The 16,058-nt window shown below is 38.3% G+C and overlaps 1 protein-coding gene across 1 annotated transcript in view; it reads right to left on the bottom strand.

Moving 5' to 3' along the window:
- The window catches only part of NDUFV2 (NADH:ubiquinone oxidoreductase core subunit V2), a 31,221-nt gene extending 15,672 nt beyond the window's left edge, over positions 1-15,549 (bottom strand). The window contains exons 1-2 of the mRNA XM_043558299.1: positions 15,441-15,549; positions 344-409 (exon numbers count right to left, since the gene is read on the bottom strand). Coding sequence (XP_043414234.1) covers positions 344-409; positions 15,441-15,494 — 120 coding nt within the window. The 5' untranslated portion in view covers positions 15,495-15,549. The remainder of the gene's footprint in view (positions 1-343; positions 410-15,440) is intronic.
- Positions 15,550-16,058: the final 509 nt, after the last annotated feature.

The following is a 16,058-nucleotide window of genomic DNA, read 5'->3' on the forward strand; positions in this document are numbered from 1 at the left end:
ATTCCCCAAGTTGCAGCCATACAATCTTTATTCAGCCAATATGACTGATTTTTAAGAACCCGAAGTGAGACTAGAAATCTTGTTAGGGCTCATAGTAATTTCATCAAAAAATAATCTACATTCTTATTCCCAGAGTTGCCCTGGTGTCAATTTAAACTTGAGAGGTTCAACTGCAATCACACAACTTTTGAGATGTAATGAATTCAATTAGCTATATTTAAATCACCACCTTGGCCAGCATATACCAAAGACACTGGTGTTTAAGATACTTCTGATTATCACAATAGATTTACCCAAATTTCCAAAAGTCTTTCCATTCTGAAGAAATCAGAGTATTACTTACAACAAATAAGGCTCCTCCAGCTCCATTTTGCACAGCTGTCTTATGTAAATTCCTTATATGTCTTCCCTAAAATTTCAAGAAAGTTTCGTAAGTCATAAGCCTTAATAAATTTTCAGGAGTAAATACTTTAAGATCCATAATTAAAAATAGAATCAACTTATATAAGTAAAAGATCTTAGGAGATATGGCCTACTGTGCTACACCCTGCCTATCTCTATCTCAGAAGTACAAGGAAACGGAGATCCAAGGAAAGGTTATTAACTTGCCTAAGGTCACACATGCGTCCATGGAAGAACTAGGTCCACAACCCGTATCTCTTGGAGTCATGTATCCTATTTCTACTGGACTCTTTTTGGCATGCATTGAGAAAGTTAGTGTTCCATTAACTTACAGGCTTTCACTTTTGTCTGAATCAAGTTGGGTGCCAGCTTTCATTTACTGTGGGCTTTCATAAACATGTTTTCATTCTGTACAGATGAGTCATATACTATGCACAAACGAGTCAAGTGTGTCCCCCTTTTTCGATTCTTTGCTGAATTAGTTTACAAACTCTAGCCATAAAGTTTCAGAGAGCTGCTTATGATGCTATGCAGTGACCATAGTCAATTGTTTTAGAAGAAATCCATTTGATTACTTTCTGTTGCATTTCATTTCTCTTTGCCCTCTTGCTCCCCACAACACCCCTACCCTCCCCACAGCCACCAAAAGCAATTCAACAACTATTCAGGAATCCTCTGATTTCTGAGTTCTACTTATCACAAAGATGGTAGAACACTGGATTAAATCAAACATGGAACTAGCGAAGAGTTGAACAATTCAAAGAAAGCAAATACAAAAGAAGTAAAAGCAGTGATGTATAACACAATCATGTATTTAAACTATCCTAGGTCCAAATATTGAAGTTGAAGAAATGTTTATGTAAACACTTGTTTAATTAACAAAAGATCCAAGTACAGAATGTGAGACATAGGTATAAAATATAGGGATAAATACCAGTTTCAGGGTAATGGGAGAAGAAGGGGAGAATTTGATTGGCTAAATGGTATACAAGGGGGCTTCAACTCTTGTTTTTGTTTTCTTTCTTAGGCAGTAAATGGATACACAGTGTTTATTCTTTTTTTGTGTCTTAAACACATACAACTTGAAAAAAAAAAATCAAGGAGATAGTTTAGGTTCTTATACTTTTATTCAAATTCTCCTCAACTGCTCCAGGGTCAACCTGTGAATTACACACAAGGTTATGCTTATATCCCTAATTTGCCTGTCCATAAAACTGAGATAGACAGATAAACATAAAACCAAGGTCACATTCCCAAGCAATACTATTAACAACAACATCAACATAAGGCTTTAAAAAATTAACTGAAACTAAAGTTTAGGAAATAGAACCTGCCGTCACTTTAGCTGAGATTTTTTAAAATCACAGAACAATTTTTACAGAGTAACATTAGTGAATTACTTAACTAAATTTGGAGGGAAAACAAAGGATTTCATAATAAAGTAAGGAAGGATTAAGAGAATGGAGGGGCACCTGGGTGGTTCAGTTAGTTAAGCCACCAACTCTTGACTCTTGATTTCAGCTCAGGTCATGATCTCACAGTCCTGAGGGTTCTGAAATGGAGCAGGCTCTGAGCTGGGTGTGCAGCCTGCTTAAGATTCTCTCCCTCTCTCCCCCTGTCCTTCCCCCACTTGTGTTCTCTCTCAAAAAAAAAAATAAATAAATTTTAAAAAATTTAAAAAATGCTTAAGAGAATGGAAAGCATCCAGTCCCCTCTTTTCCTAACTTCCAAACTATTTTACTGTCTCTTTACCCACTCCCTCAGGGTAGGTTGTCCTCAGGGCTCAGCTCTGTCCTAGGTTCTGTTCTCCATAGATCTTTTGCCCCTGAAGAGCTTATTTATTCTCATCTATGAACTCCATGCTGATGATTCTTGAATCATTCTTGGCAAAAAATTAACAGCCTGAAGAGATCATAAACACATATAAACCAATGAGAAAAATGAGTATACATGAACAGAAATGTCAACATAATTTTAATGAACTAGTAGTCTAAAACATGCATTTTTAAATGAGAGAATATTTGCAGCTATCAAATTAGCAATGATTTTTTTTTCAAAGATAACAATTCTTTTTTTTTTTTTTTTTTAATTTTTTTTTTTCAACGTTTATTTATTTTTGGGACAGAGAGAGACAGAGCATGAATGGGGGAGGGGTAGAGAGAGAGGGAGACACAGAATCGGAAACAGGCTCCAGGCTCTGAGCCATCAGCCCAGAGCCCGACGCGGGGCTCGAACTCACGGACCTCGAGATCGTGACCTGGCTGAAGTCGGACGCTTAACCGACTGCGCCACCCAGGCGCCCCTCAAAGATAACAATTCTGTTGAGCACATGGAGAAATGGGCATGCTTATACATTAGGTAAAAATTGGTAACAGTCTTTTAGGAGAACAAATTGACATAGTATATGGACAGACTAAAGAAAGTTTCCATCTTTTAACTTAGTAATTCTACTTTTAGAATTTTATCCTAAAAAATAGTATAAAATGAGGATAAAAGTTTATAGAGAAATATATTCTCTGTATTGTTACAGGAAAATACAAACGCCAAAAAGGCCAACATAGAGATCTTTTAAATAAATATTAATAATTCCAACAAAAATATTATTTAAAAAATTTTGTTTCCTATTTGAGAGAATGCACATGTGAGCATGAGCAGTGGAGAGGGTCAGAGAGAGAGAGAGAGAGAGAGAGAGAGAGAGAGAGACAGAGACAGAGAGACAGAGAGAGACTATCCCAAGCAGGCTCCATGCTCAGCACAGAGGCCAACGCTGGGGGGCGGGGGGAGGAGGGGGTATCATGACCTGAGCCAAATCAAGACACTCAACCTACTAAGCCACCCAGGTGCCCCCCCAAAATCATATTATGTTGCTACCAAAAATCATATTTCCTAAAAATAATGACACTGAAAGATGTATTTGTGCCACAATCGTAACTAGAAAACATCAGAGTTAAATGAAATACAAAAGCATAAACTACCATCCCAATTATATTCAATATAGACACTAAAAGACTGGAAGGCCATAACAATTTAAAGTGCTTCTCTGTCATTATTATAACAAGATTATAAGAAACTCTTACTTTCATATTCTATTTTTTATATTTTTCTCCATTTTCCATGCTTCCTATTCAGTATGGATCGACAAACAAAATATCTTACTAAAAACAAAACATTCATCAAGTATAAAATGAAACTTAACACCTCTACCGTTAATCCTATTTATCTTTCCAACTTCCCTATATATTACCAAATTAAACACCACCAATCTCTAAATTAAAATAGCTTCAGTTTGGGGTCAATATTTGATCCCTTCCTCATTATTCCAGGATCTGCCACACAACTTTACTTAAAATGAATAATACAGGGGGAAAAAAAGAAAAGAAAAACGCAGAGATAATCTTGAAAATCAGTCTGGTCTCTGGGACTATACATACTGGAAAATCTGGGGCTATGTAGCTATATATTGGAAAATCTATTTTGAGGCACTGTCTGGCTGACCTGTAATTCTGGATTTGCACATGAGTTTATACACAAACACACACACAGACACTTCTACCCAAAATTACGTGTTTTAAAGTCCAAATCATTGAAAGCAGACTACTGATTGAGGTCAGGAAAAAAGGAGCTACTTTAAAGAAAAAAACCACTGGAGTTTCAGATTAAAAAGAAATTTTTTTTAGGGGCGCCTGGGTGGCTCAGTTGGTTAAAAGCGTCTGACTTTGGCTCAGGTCATGATCTCACGGTTCATGAGTTCAAGCCCCGTGTCGGGCTCTGTGCTGACAGCTCGGAGCCTGGAGCCTGCTTCAGATTCTGTGTCTCCCTCTCTCTCTGTTCCTCTCCCACTTGCACTCTCTCTCTCTCTCTCTCAAAAATAAATAAAGATTAAAAAACATTTTTTTTTAATTTTTTTAAATTTGGGTTTAAATCACCACTCTGGCCACTTACTAACATGTGACTTTACACAAATCGCTTAATATTTTTAAGCCTCAATTTCTGCACCTATATAAAACAGAAATGTTTTGAGGTTCCAATAATAGTTTCTCTGAAAGCACTATATAACCTCTTAAAGCATTATCACATCTGCTTAGTTGATATGGGGATAAAACATTTAATAAGTGAGGAATGGAAGATTTAAATACAACTGCATTTTAAGAACTAAACAGATTTTAAAATTGCACTTGGTTAGCTGACTCTAACTCAAGAGGCACTGTCACAAAAGGACAGATTACTGAGAGCTTCTTTTTATTATTTATAGCCACATAAGACTACCAATTTTTCTAGTGAAAATATAAATGCTTGAAAAATACTATCTCCTCCCTCATGACTGAAATTAATATAAAAATCTTTTTTTTTTTTCTAAGTGGAAGGAGGAAGAAGCAGTAGTACTGGTCGACAATTTTTCATGGGTGTGGGTTTCTGCACATCTCTGCACATGAGCAGAGGCACTAGCCATTAACAGCTTTCGTTCCACGCTATCTTTTCAAGGATTTTTGTAGAGAATATCTCCCTCTTGGGCAAAGGTTGGGCAAGTGCTCTTGTAACTGGGGTTGGGTTCCTCAGTTGTGAGGTACAGCATTCGCCCAGGCTGCTCCATGTCACTCCCATGGGATGTGAGGGTGAAGGAAAACCAATTCTAACACGAAGCTTATGCTGGCTGCTATGCCGAGTATTAAAGTCCTCTGTCTCTGACCCAAGAGTCTCAGTCAGATCCATTAAACTGAGGCAGGTTAACTTGTTAGCTAGCAAATACGGTAAAATCTCAAGAGCCTTCACAGTTCTTGACAAGAAAAATCAAAATATACAAATATGCCAGTCTGCATGTCCCACTAATTTTTCAAAATATAGAAAATAGTATAAAAGAGAGAATGAATACAGTGGTATTACAAAAGAAACCAGTTAACAGTGGCTGTCTCTGAAGAGGGGGATCAAGGATGTGGAGTAGGGAAGGAAATTTACCCTTTAATATACACAATGTATTTTATACATTCACAATATATATCCTTGTACCTCTATTCTTTAATATATATTTTATACTTACTATAATATATATATCCTTGCATACCATTTGAATTTTTTGCCATGTATATATTTCATATTTTTCATATTTTCATATACATTTCAACTTTTAAAAATGAATAAAGTCTTTAGTCCTTTTTTCTCTCTTACTTTCACCACTCTATTTCAGACATTATTTCAGGTCTGTGCATTACTCTAATAGCTTTCTAGCTGACTCTTCCCCTAATCAACCTGCTTAATGTCATCAAACTAATCGTTAAAATACCACTTCCTTATGGTGGTCAGGATATGAAAAAAGGACAAATACAAACAGGAAGTATCAATTCCATTGTTTCTAAAAGCCACATTTTCCACATTCTAACATCTCAGGAATTGGGATCATCACTGGTACTTAATATTCTATAAATATACCACATACAGAGAGACAATAGCCAACTGGTTAAAAGCCCAACTCCACAGCCACTTTCCTCTTCTGTCAAAAGGGAATAACAGTACATACTTCATAGGATTATTGTAATGATTAAAAGAGATAATCCATGCAAAGTGCTTAATATACTGCCTACATATAGTAAGTACTATATTAGTGTTACCTATCATTAGCTGTTTTTATAGTAGTACTATATGTCAGGCACTAAGCTTTTTTACACATTTAATTCTTACAACTTTCATGCAAGATGGGTATTATTTCAAGAAGATACAGATTTAAATGAGTTATGAAAACTTCTCATAACTAATTATTGGTAGAACAAGCATTAAATCTTAGGTCTAATGCCTACAAGGTTATGGCCTTATTATCAGCCACTTGAATGGAACTATTTGATGAAATCAGAGCTCTAGAAGAACAGAGTAAATCTAGGAAATGAAAGAGTTTAAGAAAACCAGGAATGCATCCATACACAGGGAGACAGATTAGAAATGAAAAGACCTGCCTCCTCCATTGGCTCACCACGTTCCCATTTAGAGACTGAGGGATATATGTATGTCCTTTATTTAAAACAAGCTATTTACTGTTTTTTTAAAAGCCTTTTTTGAAAAAAAAACAGTAAATGCCACTCTTCTGTTCCTATAAAAAACCTAAATATGTGTGTGTGTATTAGCATAGCATTTGAGCAACTTAATTTCGATGTCTGAAGCCAACTTCAAGGTAGTAGAAAAAAGGCTCAGATAATTTGTTTATGAAACAATAAACCAAGTGAAATAGGGTAAACTGATAAATATTAGCCCTTATCAAGTTAGCAAGTGGCCATTTTCAAAGCTACCCTGTTTTTTGAGATGTTTAAAAGCTTCACCTATTTTATATTCATTATAACATCCACATCAGACACTTGCAATAAAGGCATAAATAAGATATGAAAAGTCTGAATTAACATCTTTGCACTAGTTAATAAACCATTTGATTTTAGTTTCACCTTGGAATGAAGAGGTATTCCAGGACCCATTATCGGTCTTAAAACTAGACTTAGCTAGGCTGGACTGATTTGAAGAGTAAGCAGAGATTCCCCCCTTAGAGTCTACTCTTTTCACCAGACTAGAGTCTGGCTTCTCACTGAACTCTGAAGTATCTATGCTTCAATGAATTCCATTTGAATACAGTGAACACCAGTTGAAAATTCAAGTAACTTTTTTTAAAATAGACAAGAACATAATTTGACATATAGCTCAGAATTAATAGTGGGCTTCGATTCTAGCTTATTCTTTTTTCAGAGTGTTGAAACACTTCTGAAGAAGGAACAGAGAGGATTTACAGCAAATAGTGGCAGTGTTTTCTTTGAATTCAACTCAAGTGGCTTTGTGTTAAGTATACTTCAACACACCTTTTTTCACTGACTCCTCAAAAATCTATGGTTAGTTATTATTATTTCCATTTTACTTTTAAAGAAACTTAGGCTCAGAAACCGTAACCTGCCTTATACTACACAATTAGTGACAGAGATGGAGTTTGAGCCCAAGCCTTTTGGATTTAAGTCCTCAGCTTGATTAGCCCTTCCCTTTTTAATCACTATTTGTATTACCAATACCAGTCGCTCAAAATGACGAGAATTTAAATTTGACACTCTTCCACCCACTCCCCAAGAACAGAATCTTTCATGGGCCCTACATTTGTCTTTTTAGTTTCTCTTGTTGCTCAAACATTAACAGTATCCACTCTGTTCACTTTTCAGTTCTATCAGACATTTGCACTTTAAAAGGCCACATCCAGCCAGAGGAACTTAATAAAGGACAAGGAAGCTGCAAGACAAAACTGACAGAATCAGTAACCTAATTAGTTAGAAAGACAGGACTAAGGTCAGGCAATAGAAAAAATGTTTTCCTTTATTAGCAACCAATTCAGGCAAGGAATATACGTTTCACACTACCCTGAATATTTAGATTAAATCCACAATATATGTGTGCACCAGCGGGGGGGGGGGGGGGGGTCACAACTCTCATGTGAAACATCTGGTAAAGGGAAAGTGATATTGGCTCCCAATGTACTTTCTTCCCATTGTTCACCGATTATCTACTCACCTATTACCTACAGCCTCCCTCACTGCCAGCTTAAGCAAAAGCCATTTCTTTCAGCTGTCTAGAGCAAAGACATGCAGAGAAAACAAAAAGCTCCCAAGAGCTTTATGTATAATATACTCAGAGTAGGTATTCCCTACATTTTAAAGTTTTCAATCCATTTGGGTTTAATAAAGTAGATGATGGATGAGCTAATAGTAACTGTGAAATCTATTTCAAGGATAGTGATAATAAATACAAGTGCTAACTCTGCATCAAATACGTGCTACAAACTTTACAAATGCTGTAACTCATTTACTTCTCCCAGCAACCCCTACCATATAGGTATTATTATCATCCCCAGTTTTACTGATGTGGAAACTAAGGTGCAAAGAACAAAAGAAAAAACTTTTCCTAGATCACACAGCTAAATAAATGAAAAGCCAAACATAAGTTTTCCTGACTACTAAAATTAAGTTTTGTTAATATTTTCAACTATACATGGAAGGGCTCTTACAAATGTCTTCCAAATAACATTCCATCAATAATTTAAAAATGTTAATTCAGATTAAAGAAATCGGATTTTTCTAGCACTGTATAAGAGAATTAACAAGCAAAATTTGGCCAAATTATGTAACAGAAAAGCTACCCAAAAAGCCCAGGTATTACAGGAGCATTACAGATTAAGATAACCATATCAACAGCAACAATACTGTCTATCCTGACCATAAATTAAACAAAGCACTCTTTAAACATGTAAAATCCAATGTGGATATAAGCAACACTCAAATATTCTAACGATACGGATACTTCCTAGAAATGAAATGTCCAAGTATCATTTTAGCCAGCAGACCTAGGTTCAGTCACACCTTTGCCAATTCTAGTATGGTAACCTTGGGCAAGTCACTCTACCTCTCCATAACTAAGTGTGCTTACCTATAAAATCACAGCAATACCTATCTTAAACTGTTAAAGATGAAATGAGATGAAATATTTAGCAAAGTATCATTATAAGTACTCGTGTACTGGCCACTATCATTATTATCATTATTATTATTACTGGAACTTTAATTAAACAGTAACACTCTCAATTTCCCATTATCTTTTCTTCTTGTGCTCCATTAAAATGAAGGAAATAAAATGGCCAAGCTATAGGCCTCAATAATTACAAAAATAAGACCCTAAATAATTACAAGTTGACTGTAGGAGCAAACATTCATTTTCAAAAGGTTAAGTGATTTGAAGAGCTTTTGGCCTAAAGAATTAACTGGTAAGGGGTGCCTAGGTGGCTCAGTCGGTTAAGCGTACAACTCTTGATTTCGGCTCAGGTAATGATCTCAATGGTTCGCAAGTTAGGGGCCCCTGTCCAGCTTTGTGCGGACAGCTCAGACCTGCTTGGGATTCTCTCTCTCCCCCTCTCTCTGCCCTCTCTCCTTCTCTCTCTCAAAATAAATAAATAAACATTAAAAAAAAAAAGAATTGGTAAAACCTAAGCACAATTTTTTTGTTGTTGTTTAATTTGAAAATCAAATAAACATGAACAAATGCTCTGTAAATATAAGTTGTCTTATTTTCTAGTCTTAGGGACTAATACTCAGACAAGCATATATTGTTTAAAATTTAGTAAACCTATGACCAGGTGGAGCTCAAGTATGTGTATTTTTTTTTTTAAACTTTTATTTATTTATTTTGAGAGAGCAAGTGCATGCATGAGAGCAGTGGAGGGGCAGAGAGAGAGGCAGACAGAGTCCCAAGCAGACTCCACACAGGGCTCCATCTCATGACCATGAGATCTTGACCTGAACCAATGACAGATACTCAACCAACTGAGCTACCCAGGTGCCCCCAAAGTAGGTGTATTTATTTATTTTAGAGAAAGAGATTGAGAGCAAGCAGAAGAGCAGAGAGAGACAGAGAGGGAGAGAGAATCTCAAGCAGGCTCCACACTGTCAGCACACAGCCCAATATGGGGCTCCAATTCTTGAACCTTGAGATCATGACCTGAGCCGAAATCAAGTTGGACGCTTAACTGACTGAGCATGCAGGTGCCACAAGTATGTGTATTTTTAAAGCATCATAGATGATTCTTTTTTTTTTTTTAATTTCTTTAACATTTATTTATTTTTGAGACAGAGAGAGACAGAGCATAGAGACGATTCTTTTAATCAAGTTTGGGATTTACTGCTTTAGAGTATATGGCATCTATATCCTAACATGCAGATGATGGATTTTCTGAATGGTCTTCAAAATTTAAGGATGCCAAGAACAAGAAATGCTAGGCTATCTTTTCCAACCCAGAATCTCTGGAAGTACTGAGGGATATTAAGGAATATTTTAGTCAGTGATGATAAGGAACTATCATGGTATCTCCTTAGGAACAAAATTGCACCCATCATGACCAAAGTTAACCTCTTCTTCTTATCCCCTCCGCTCTCTTCCTTTAAGTACAGTGAAATCCCTTCCCTGGTTTCTGATCTCACTGACAAACTATTCTACTATTATAGCATCTATAAAACTTAAATCTTCACCAAACACGCCAATTTCCCTTGGTAAATTTGAGCAACTTAACAAAAATAAATTTAAAAAAAGAAACAAAAAATAGGACTTGCAAACAAACCCAGTTCAGGCTCCTACTACTGTGTAATTTGGGGTATATTTGTCTGGGAATCATCAGCTGTCTCATGTACAAAATGGGATAACACCCAGAAAAGTATCCCACGTATAAGGCATTTTCCCTCTCCACCAACAAGGCAAAGACAAAGTGTGTTTAAATGTTAAATCTTTAGTGCTTGTTGAATGAAAAACATCTCCTGCAACCAATTTATAACAGGTTTCCTGATCTGACTCAAAAAGTAGTGGGTGAGTCAAGGTTTCTCAATGGAAAACCAGACTGACATGGTCAATGAACCTATTATTTATTACCCAATGTACTGAGCTGTTATTAAACAGTATGCAAAGAGAAGGGAAGTACAGCTATTTATATCTTTGAAATGGAGATGGAGTTTACATCTCCAATATAAAAGATCTGAATTTGTAGTATGCAGTAGTGGTCTATTAAACCTCACTGAATAAACAAAAATTTTGCCTATTTTCTCTTTCCCCTGAAGTGTTTAAACAGGCCATGGCAGGCAGAGTAATAGTGCCCCCCAAATACCCATTTCCTAATCCTGGAAAGCTGTGAATGTATTCGTATGCATAGCAAGAGAGAAATATGGTTGCAGATGGAATTAAGATGACTAATTAGTTGACCTTAAAATAGGGAGATTCCTATTCTGGATTATCAGGGCCCTTTAAATGTGAAAGAGGGAACAAAGAGAAGGATATGTCACAAATGATGGAAGCAGGGTCAGTGATGCAACAGTTTAACCTGCCTTTGCTGGCTTTGAAGATGGAAGAAAGGAGCCATGAGCCAACAAATAAGGGCAGCTTTTTCTAGGAGCTAGAAAAGTCAAAATAATGGCTTGTCCCCTACAGTATTCCAATAGCTCTGCCAACACCTTGATTTTAGCCCAGTGAGATCCATGTCAAACTTTTAATTTACACAATCATAAGACAATAAATCTGTTATGTCACTAAGTTTATGGTAATTTGTAATAACAGCAATAAAAACACTAATACAAATGCCTTTTTTGTTGTTGTTGTTGTTAAAGAACTCCTTTAGAGTCCTTGAGTCAAAATGGAGATACCCTGGGGCACTGCAAAATCAGGTTTAATGATCTCTAATGAAATGAGAAAACAGTCCATTCTATAAAACTTAAAGTTTAGAAAGAAAAATGCCACTAGTAGAAGGAGGTTCTACTTCTAGAGTGACTGAGTAGATATTATCAGGCCAAACCACTAACAACTATAAACACTGGGCAAATTATTTTTAAAAAACCAAAACACTTTCTGAAGGCACTGGAAAACAACCAAATGCAGGAAGACACCAAAGGGAGTCTATACTTAGAAGAAGCCAATGAAGGTTTTTTTGCTTTACACTCTATATCTTTGAGCCTAAAAGCAGGCCCACAGGCCTGTGCTGGGTAACTAAAACCAAAAGAGAAAACCTGCAGTCTTAAAGACTTGAAGAACCACAGTACAGTATGGGACAACAGGCATGGGAAAGTGTGAAATCCCAGAAAAGTAAGCCAGAGAGAAGCCCCAAATTCCGTTGGCTGACCCCAAGGCCTGCATGCACATGGGGCCAACTCCAGGCAGTCCAGCTAAAAGAACCGAACCAGTATTTGAGGTGCTGCCTACAAGGGAGCTGGATTATAGTTCAAGTTCAATTGAGTTAACAGCCTGCACAACAAACACTTATGGAGAAATTAAAAAAATTGAGAGTCTCTATGATTTATTGTTCACAATGTCCAGGATACAATTCAAAATTACTCAACAGCCCATTTTTAAAAGAGAAGGCAGTAAATGGAGATTACCACACAACAATTTCAAAACTGCTACACCCATGTTTGAAAAAAAAAAAAAAACACTTCAATGAACAAAAAAATCGAATAGACACTATAAAAAAGAACCAAATGAAAATTCTGAAATTGAAAAAAAATTTCTAAAACTGAAAATACAATCCTTGAAAATGCCACTCACTCCTACTGAAGTGGTGGCTTGGAAATGAAGCAGCGATGAGCTCCAAAGTGGTGTCAACAACTCAAAAGCCATGGAAAATTACTGAAGAGAATAAGCCTATTCTGACTATTTACTACTCCATAATTCACACTTTTTAGGCAATTCTTGATAATCAAAGTGTTACTGTACTTTTTACAGAAGACTTCAAGAGATTAAGAAATATGGTTCATGGTCACACAACTATGGTCTTGTAGGCACTTCTAGACAGTACTAAGTTATGGGTATTTTTAAATCAATGATGAACTCAAGTCTGTGGCTGAAGAAATTAATGCAGCAGAAATTGTAACAGAATAAGCAATTTCTTTGAAAATGTAAAGGGTTTCCTTAATGGTTTCTAAGAAACAAACTTTATTAAAAGGCACCTCTTTACTCACACATTTCCTAGGTCATTCTGATATTACACTATTTGGAAAAGGACCTGGTTATATAAGTTATAGAACATCCTCACAATGGAATGCTATGCAGCATTAAAAATGACAGTATAGGGGCGCCTGGGTGGCTTGGTCGGTTAAGCGTCCGACTTCGGCTCAGGTCAGGATCTCACGGTCCGTGAGTTCGAGCCCCGCGTCGGGCTCTGTGCTGACAGCTCAGAGCCTGGAGCCTGTTTCGGATTCTGTGTCTCCCTCTCTCTCTGCTCCTCCCCTGTTCATGCTCTGTCTCTGTCTCAAAAATAAACAAACATTAAAAAAAAAATGACAGCATGGAAATGTCTACTGGTAAGGAAAGTGGATCAACAATGTTTTTATGGGAAAAAAACAGGCTACATAACAATGTGAACAATACCATCAATTTTTCCTGTAAGGTCTCTCAATTCTAGACACAAAAATGTTCACATTTTGGTTATTTACAGGTTGATGAGACTATGGGTAATTTTTATTTTTTGAGCTTATTCTGTTTGCTGTTCCCAAAATCATGTTTTCCCTACAAAGTATTACTTGTGTAATGAAATCAAACATAAATCAAATCATCAGGCTATACACCTTAAACTTACACAGAGATGTGTCAATTATTGTTCAGTAAAACTGGGGAAAAAAAGAAAAACTTACTGATTCATCAAGTCAACAAATATTTATTGTGCACATACTACATGCCAGGCAATATTTGTACAAATAAAAAACTGTTGCAGAAACATAAAATTTGATTGAAATTTTTTTCCACTACCTGAAGATATTCGTCAATTTTCACCTATAGCCCTTTCCCTCAAAACCTGGAGAAAATCTATCTGTACTCTTAATTCTAGCCTTTCTACTAGTAGACAAGGTCTACTTCATCACCTCTCACCTGGGGTTCTGCAAGAGCCTGTTTATCTATTTCATCTCCCTGCCTCTGGCTCCTGGCAAATGTATTCCCTCACTCCATCCAGTCATCTATCCAATACGGGGAAACCTGGCCATGACCCTCTGCTTCTCTAAAATCCTTCACTGACTCCACACTGCTTCTAACATAGAGCCAAATTCTATGGCACGGCATGCAAGGAGCTCCAACACCTGGGCCCTATCCACCTCTTTTATTCCATCTCTGGATTCACCTTACTTCCAACAATGGAGTCTAGCAACATTGCTTGAGGCTTCCTATAGGCACCAAGTTTTTTCTTGCCAACTATCAATAGTTTTTTCTCATGTTGTCCTTTCCATCTAGAATATCTCCTCACCAATGTTACTATTGCCTCTAGAAAAAATCTTATACCACCTTCAAACCAAATTGACTTTATTCATATCTCTTGACACTGTACGATATTTACCTTAAAGTTTCAACTCCGCAACAACAGGGACTAAGTCTGTTTATCTGTAATATAGCGAAATAGTACCAACTATGAGATTTAGAATGTGAACATTTAACAGTGCTTGGCACATGAAAAGTAATCACCAAATGTTACTTATCACTATTATCCACGTTGTTACCTGCAGCCCAGCAGTGAAGTCGAACCTCAAATGTTTATTGAACGACTAAACTCTGCAAATTGGAATATTCCTCCCGTTTTACGACCAAGAAAACTAAGTGCAAGAAATTACAGCCCAATGTCACAAAGCTAGAAAAGGCGGTGAAGCCACTATCTAAACTCAGGTCCAATTCTAAAGCCCTATTCAATTCTACTATGCACCATCTCCCACTCTTCTGCTAAAAACTGACTCAACCTCTCTATTTTACTGCTAGGGGAAAAAAAGGCTTCCTTCCAGTAAATGCTGTAAAAATCGCCATTCCTGGAATCACCATTATTAAGTTAACTTGAATGCGTGTTTCGATTCAACGTCCTTGCCTAAAATAAGAGCATGTACTTGGATCTCGGAACCCCATTCAAGTTCTAAATCCTTCTGGGTGCAGTTTTTCTGATGGTGTTCTTTCATAGGGTTAATGTGACACGATTATTTATCGAACTTTTCCGATATGCAAAACACAACTGCAGGAAATCAAACACCTTGCCCTAAGGAAACGCTCTTTAAGCTTTCAACCAGCAAGCCAGAGCCTACAATTTCGGAATCCTTTCCAGTGCGCTACTACAGGCCGGCAACAAGGTCACCAGGCTTGATATGCAAGGTAAGGTGCCTCCTTCGTGGGCGGGGGATCTTAGAAACCTATCTGGCCGAGGAGGCCAGGCCTACGTTCCGCGCTGGGGCGAAACAGCAACAGACCACCGGCGGCCCCTCCTTCTTCCTCTCCTTGACCACACTAGGCGTAAACTTCCCAGTCCTGTGGGGGAGGCCACGCACCCGCAGCAGCTACGTCTGCGACCCTCCCTCGGAGCTCCTCGCCGGCGGTGGAGCTGCAGCGACCTCCCTGAGAGAGGACGAAGGCCGCAGTGTCCTTGCCGCCGCCTGCAGGTCGTCCAGAGCCCAGGGTTCTCGTGTGCCCACCACAAAAGGAGACACCGAAAAATAGGGGAGAGTGGCGGCAGTGCCGGGGCTCATTCCGAACCTCCTTACCCACTGGGCGATGAGGCCTGCCGCCTTGGCCCGGAGCGCCGCGGAGAAGAACATGGCGGACCAAACAGTTGGCCTTTCCCTGCGGCACCAGGCGAGAATCCCGAGCGAGCCTGGGACGCACGGCGTGCGCGCTCCCGAGCCGAGGCCTAGCGAGTCCAGGGCGGCGCGCCCCTCCCTGCTAGGAGGCGGCGGGGGCGCGCGGAGGTGCGCGGGGGCTGCTGGGGCCCAGTGGGCGGAGACTTCCTCGCGGCGGGGCCCGGCGAAGACCAGCCAGGCCCGTAAAAGGCTGGGTGCTGCAGGCCGCCGGTGGGGTCCCGACCTTGAAAGGAAGCGTCAGTGAGCTGTACCTTGGGCCTCTAGGGAATGAAACGCCGATCTGGATTTATGGGGTGAGCTTACCTCCTGGAGAGCTTTATGGGGATTACCACCTCCTTTTTTTATTGTAGTTACTTAAAAAAAAAAATTCCGTTGCACCCCCCCCATAAATCATATTTTACAAGTTAAAGGGTTGAAGATGGAAAAGACTGCTCCCCAGTGAGCTAGACACCAAATGCCCTGTTTCCCATTCTTTTGATTTAGAGATGTGCCGACATATTTAAGGGTGAAATGATAAATCCG

Source organism: Prionailurus bengalensis, chromosome D3 (genome assembly GCF_016509475.1).
Source record: "Prionailurus bengalensis isolate Pbe53 chromosome D3, Fcat_Pben_1.1_paternal_pri, whole genome shotgun sequence".
NCBI classification, from domain to species: Eukaryota; Metazoa; Chordata; class Mammalia; order Carnivora; family Felidae; genus Prionailurus; species Prionailurus bengalensis.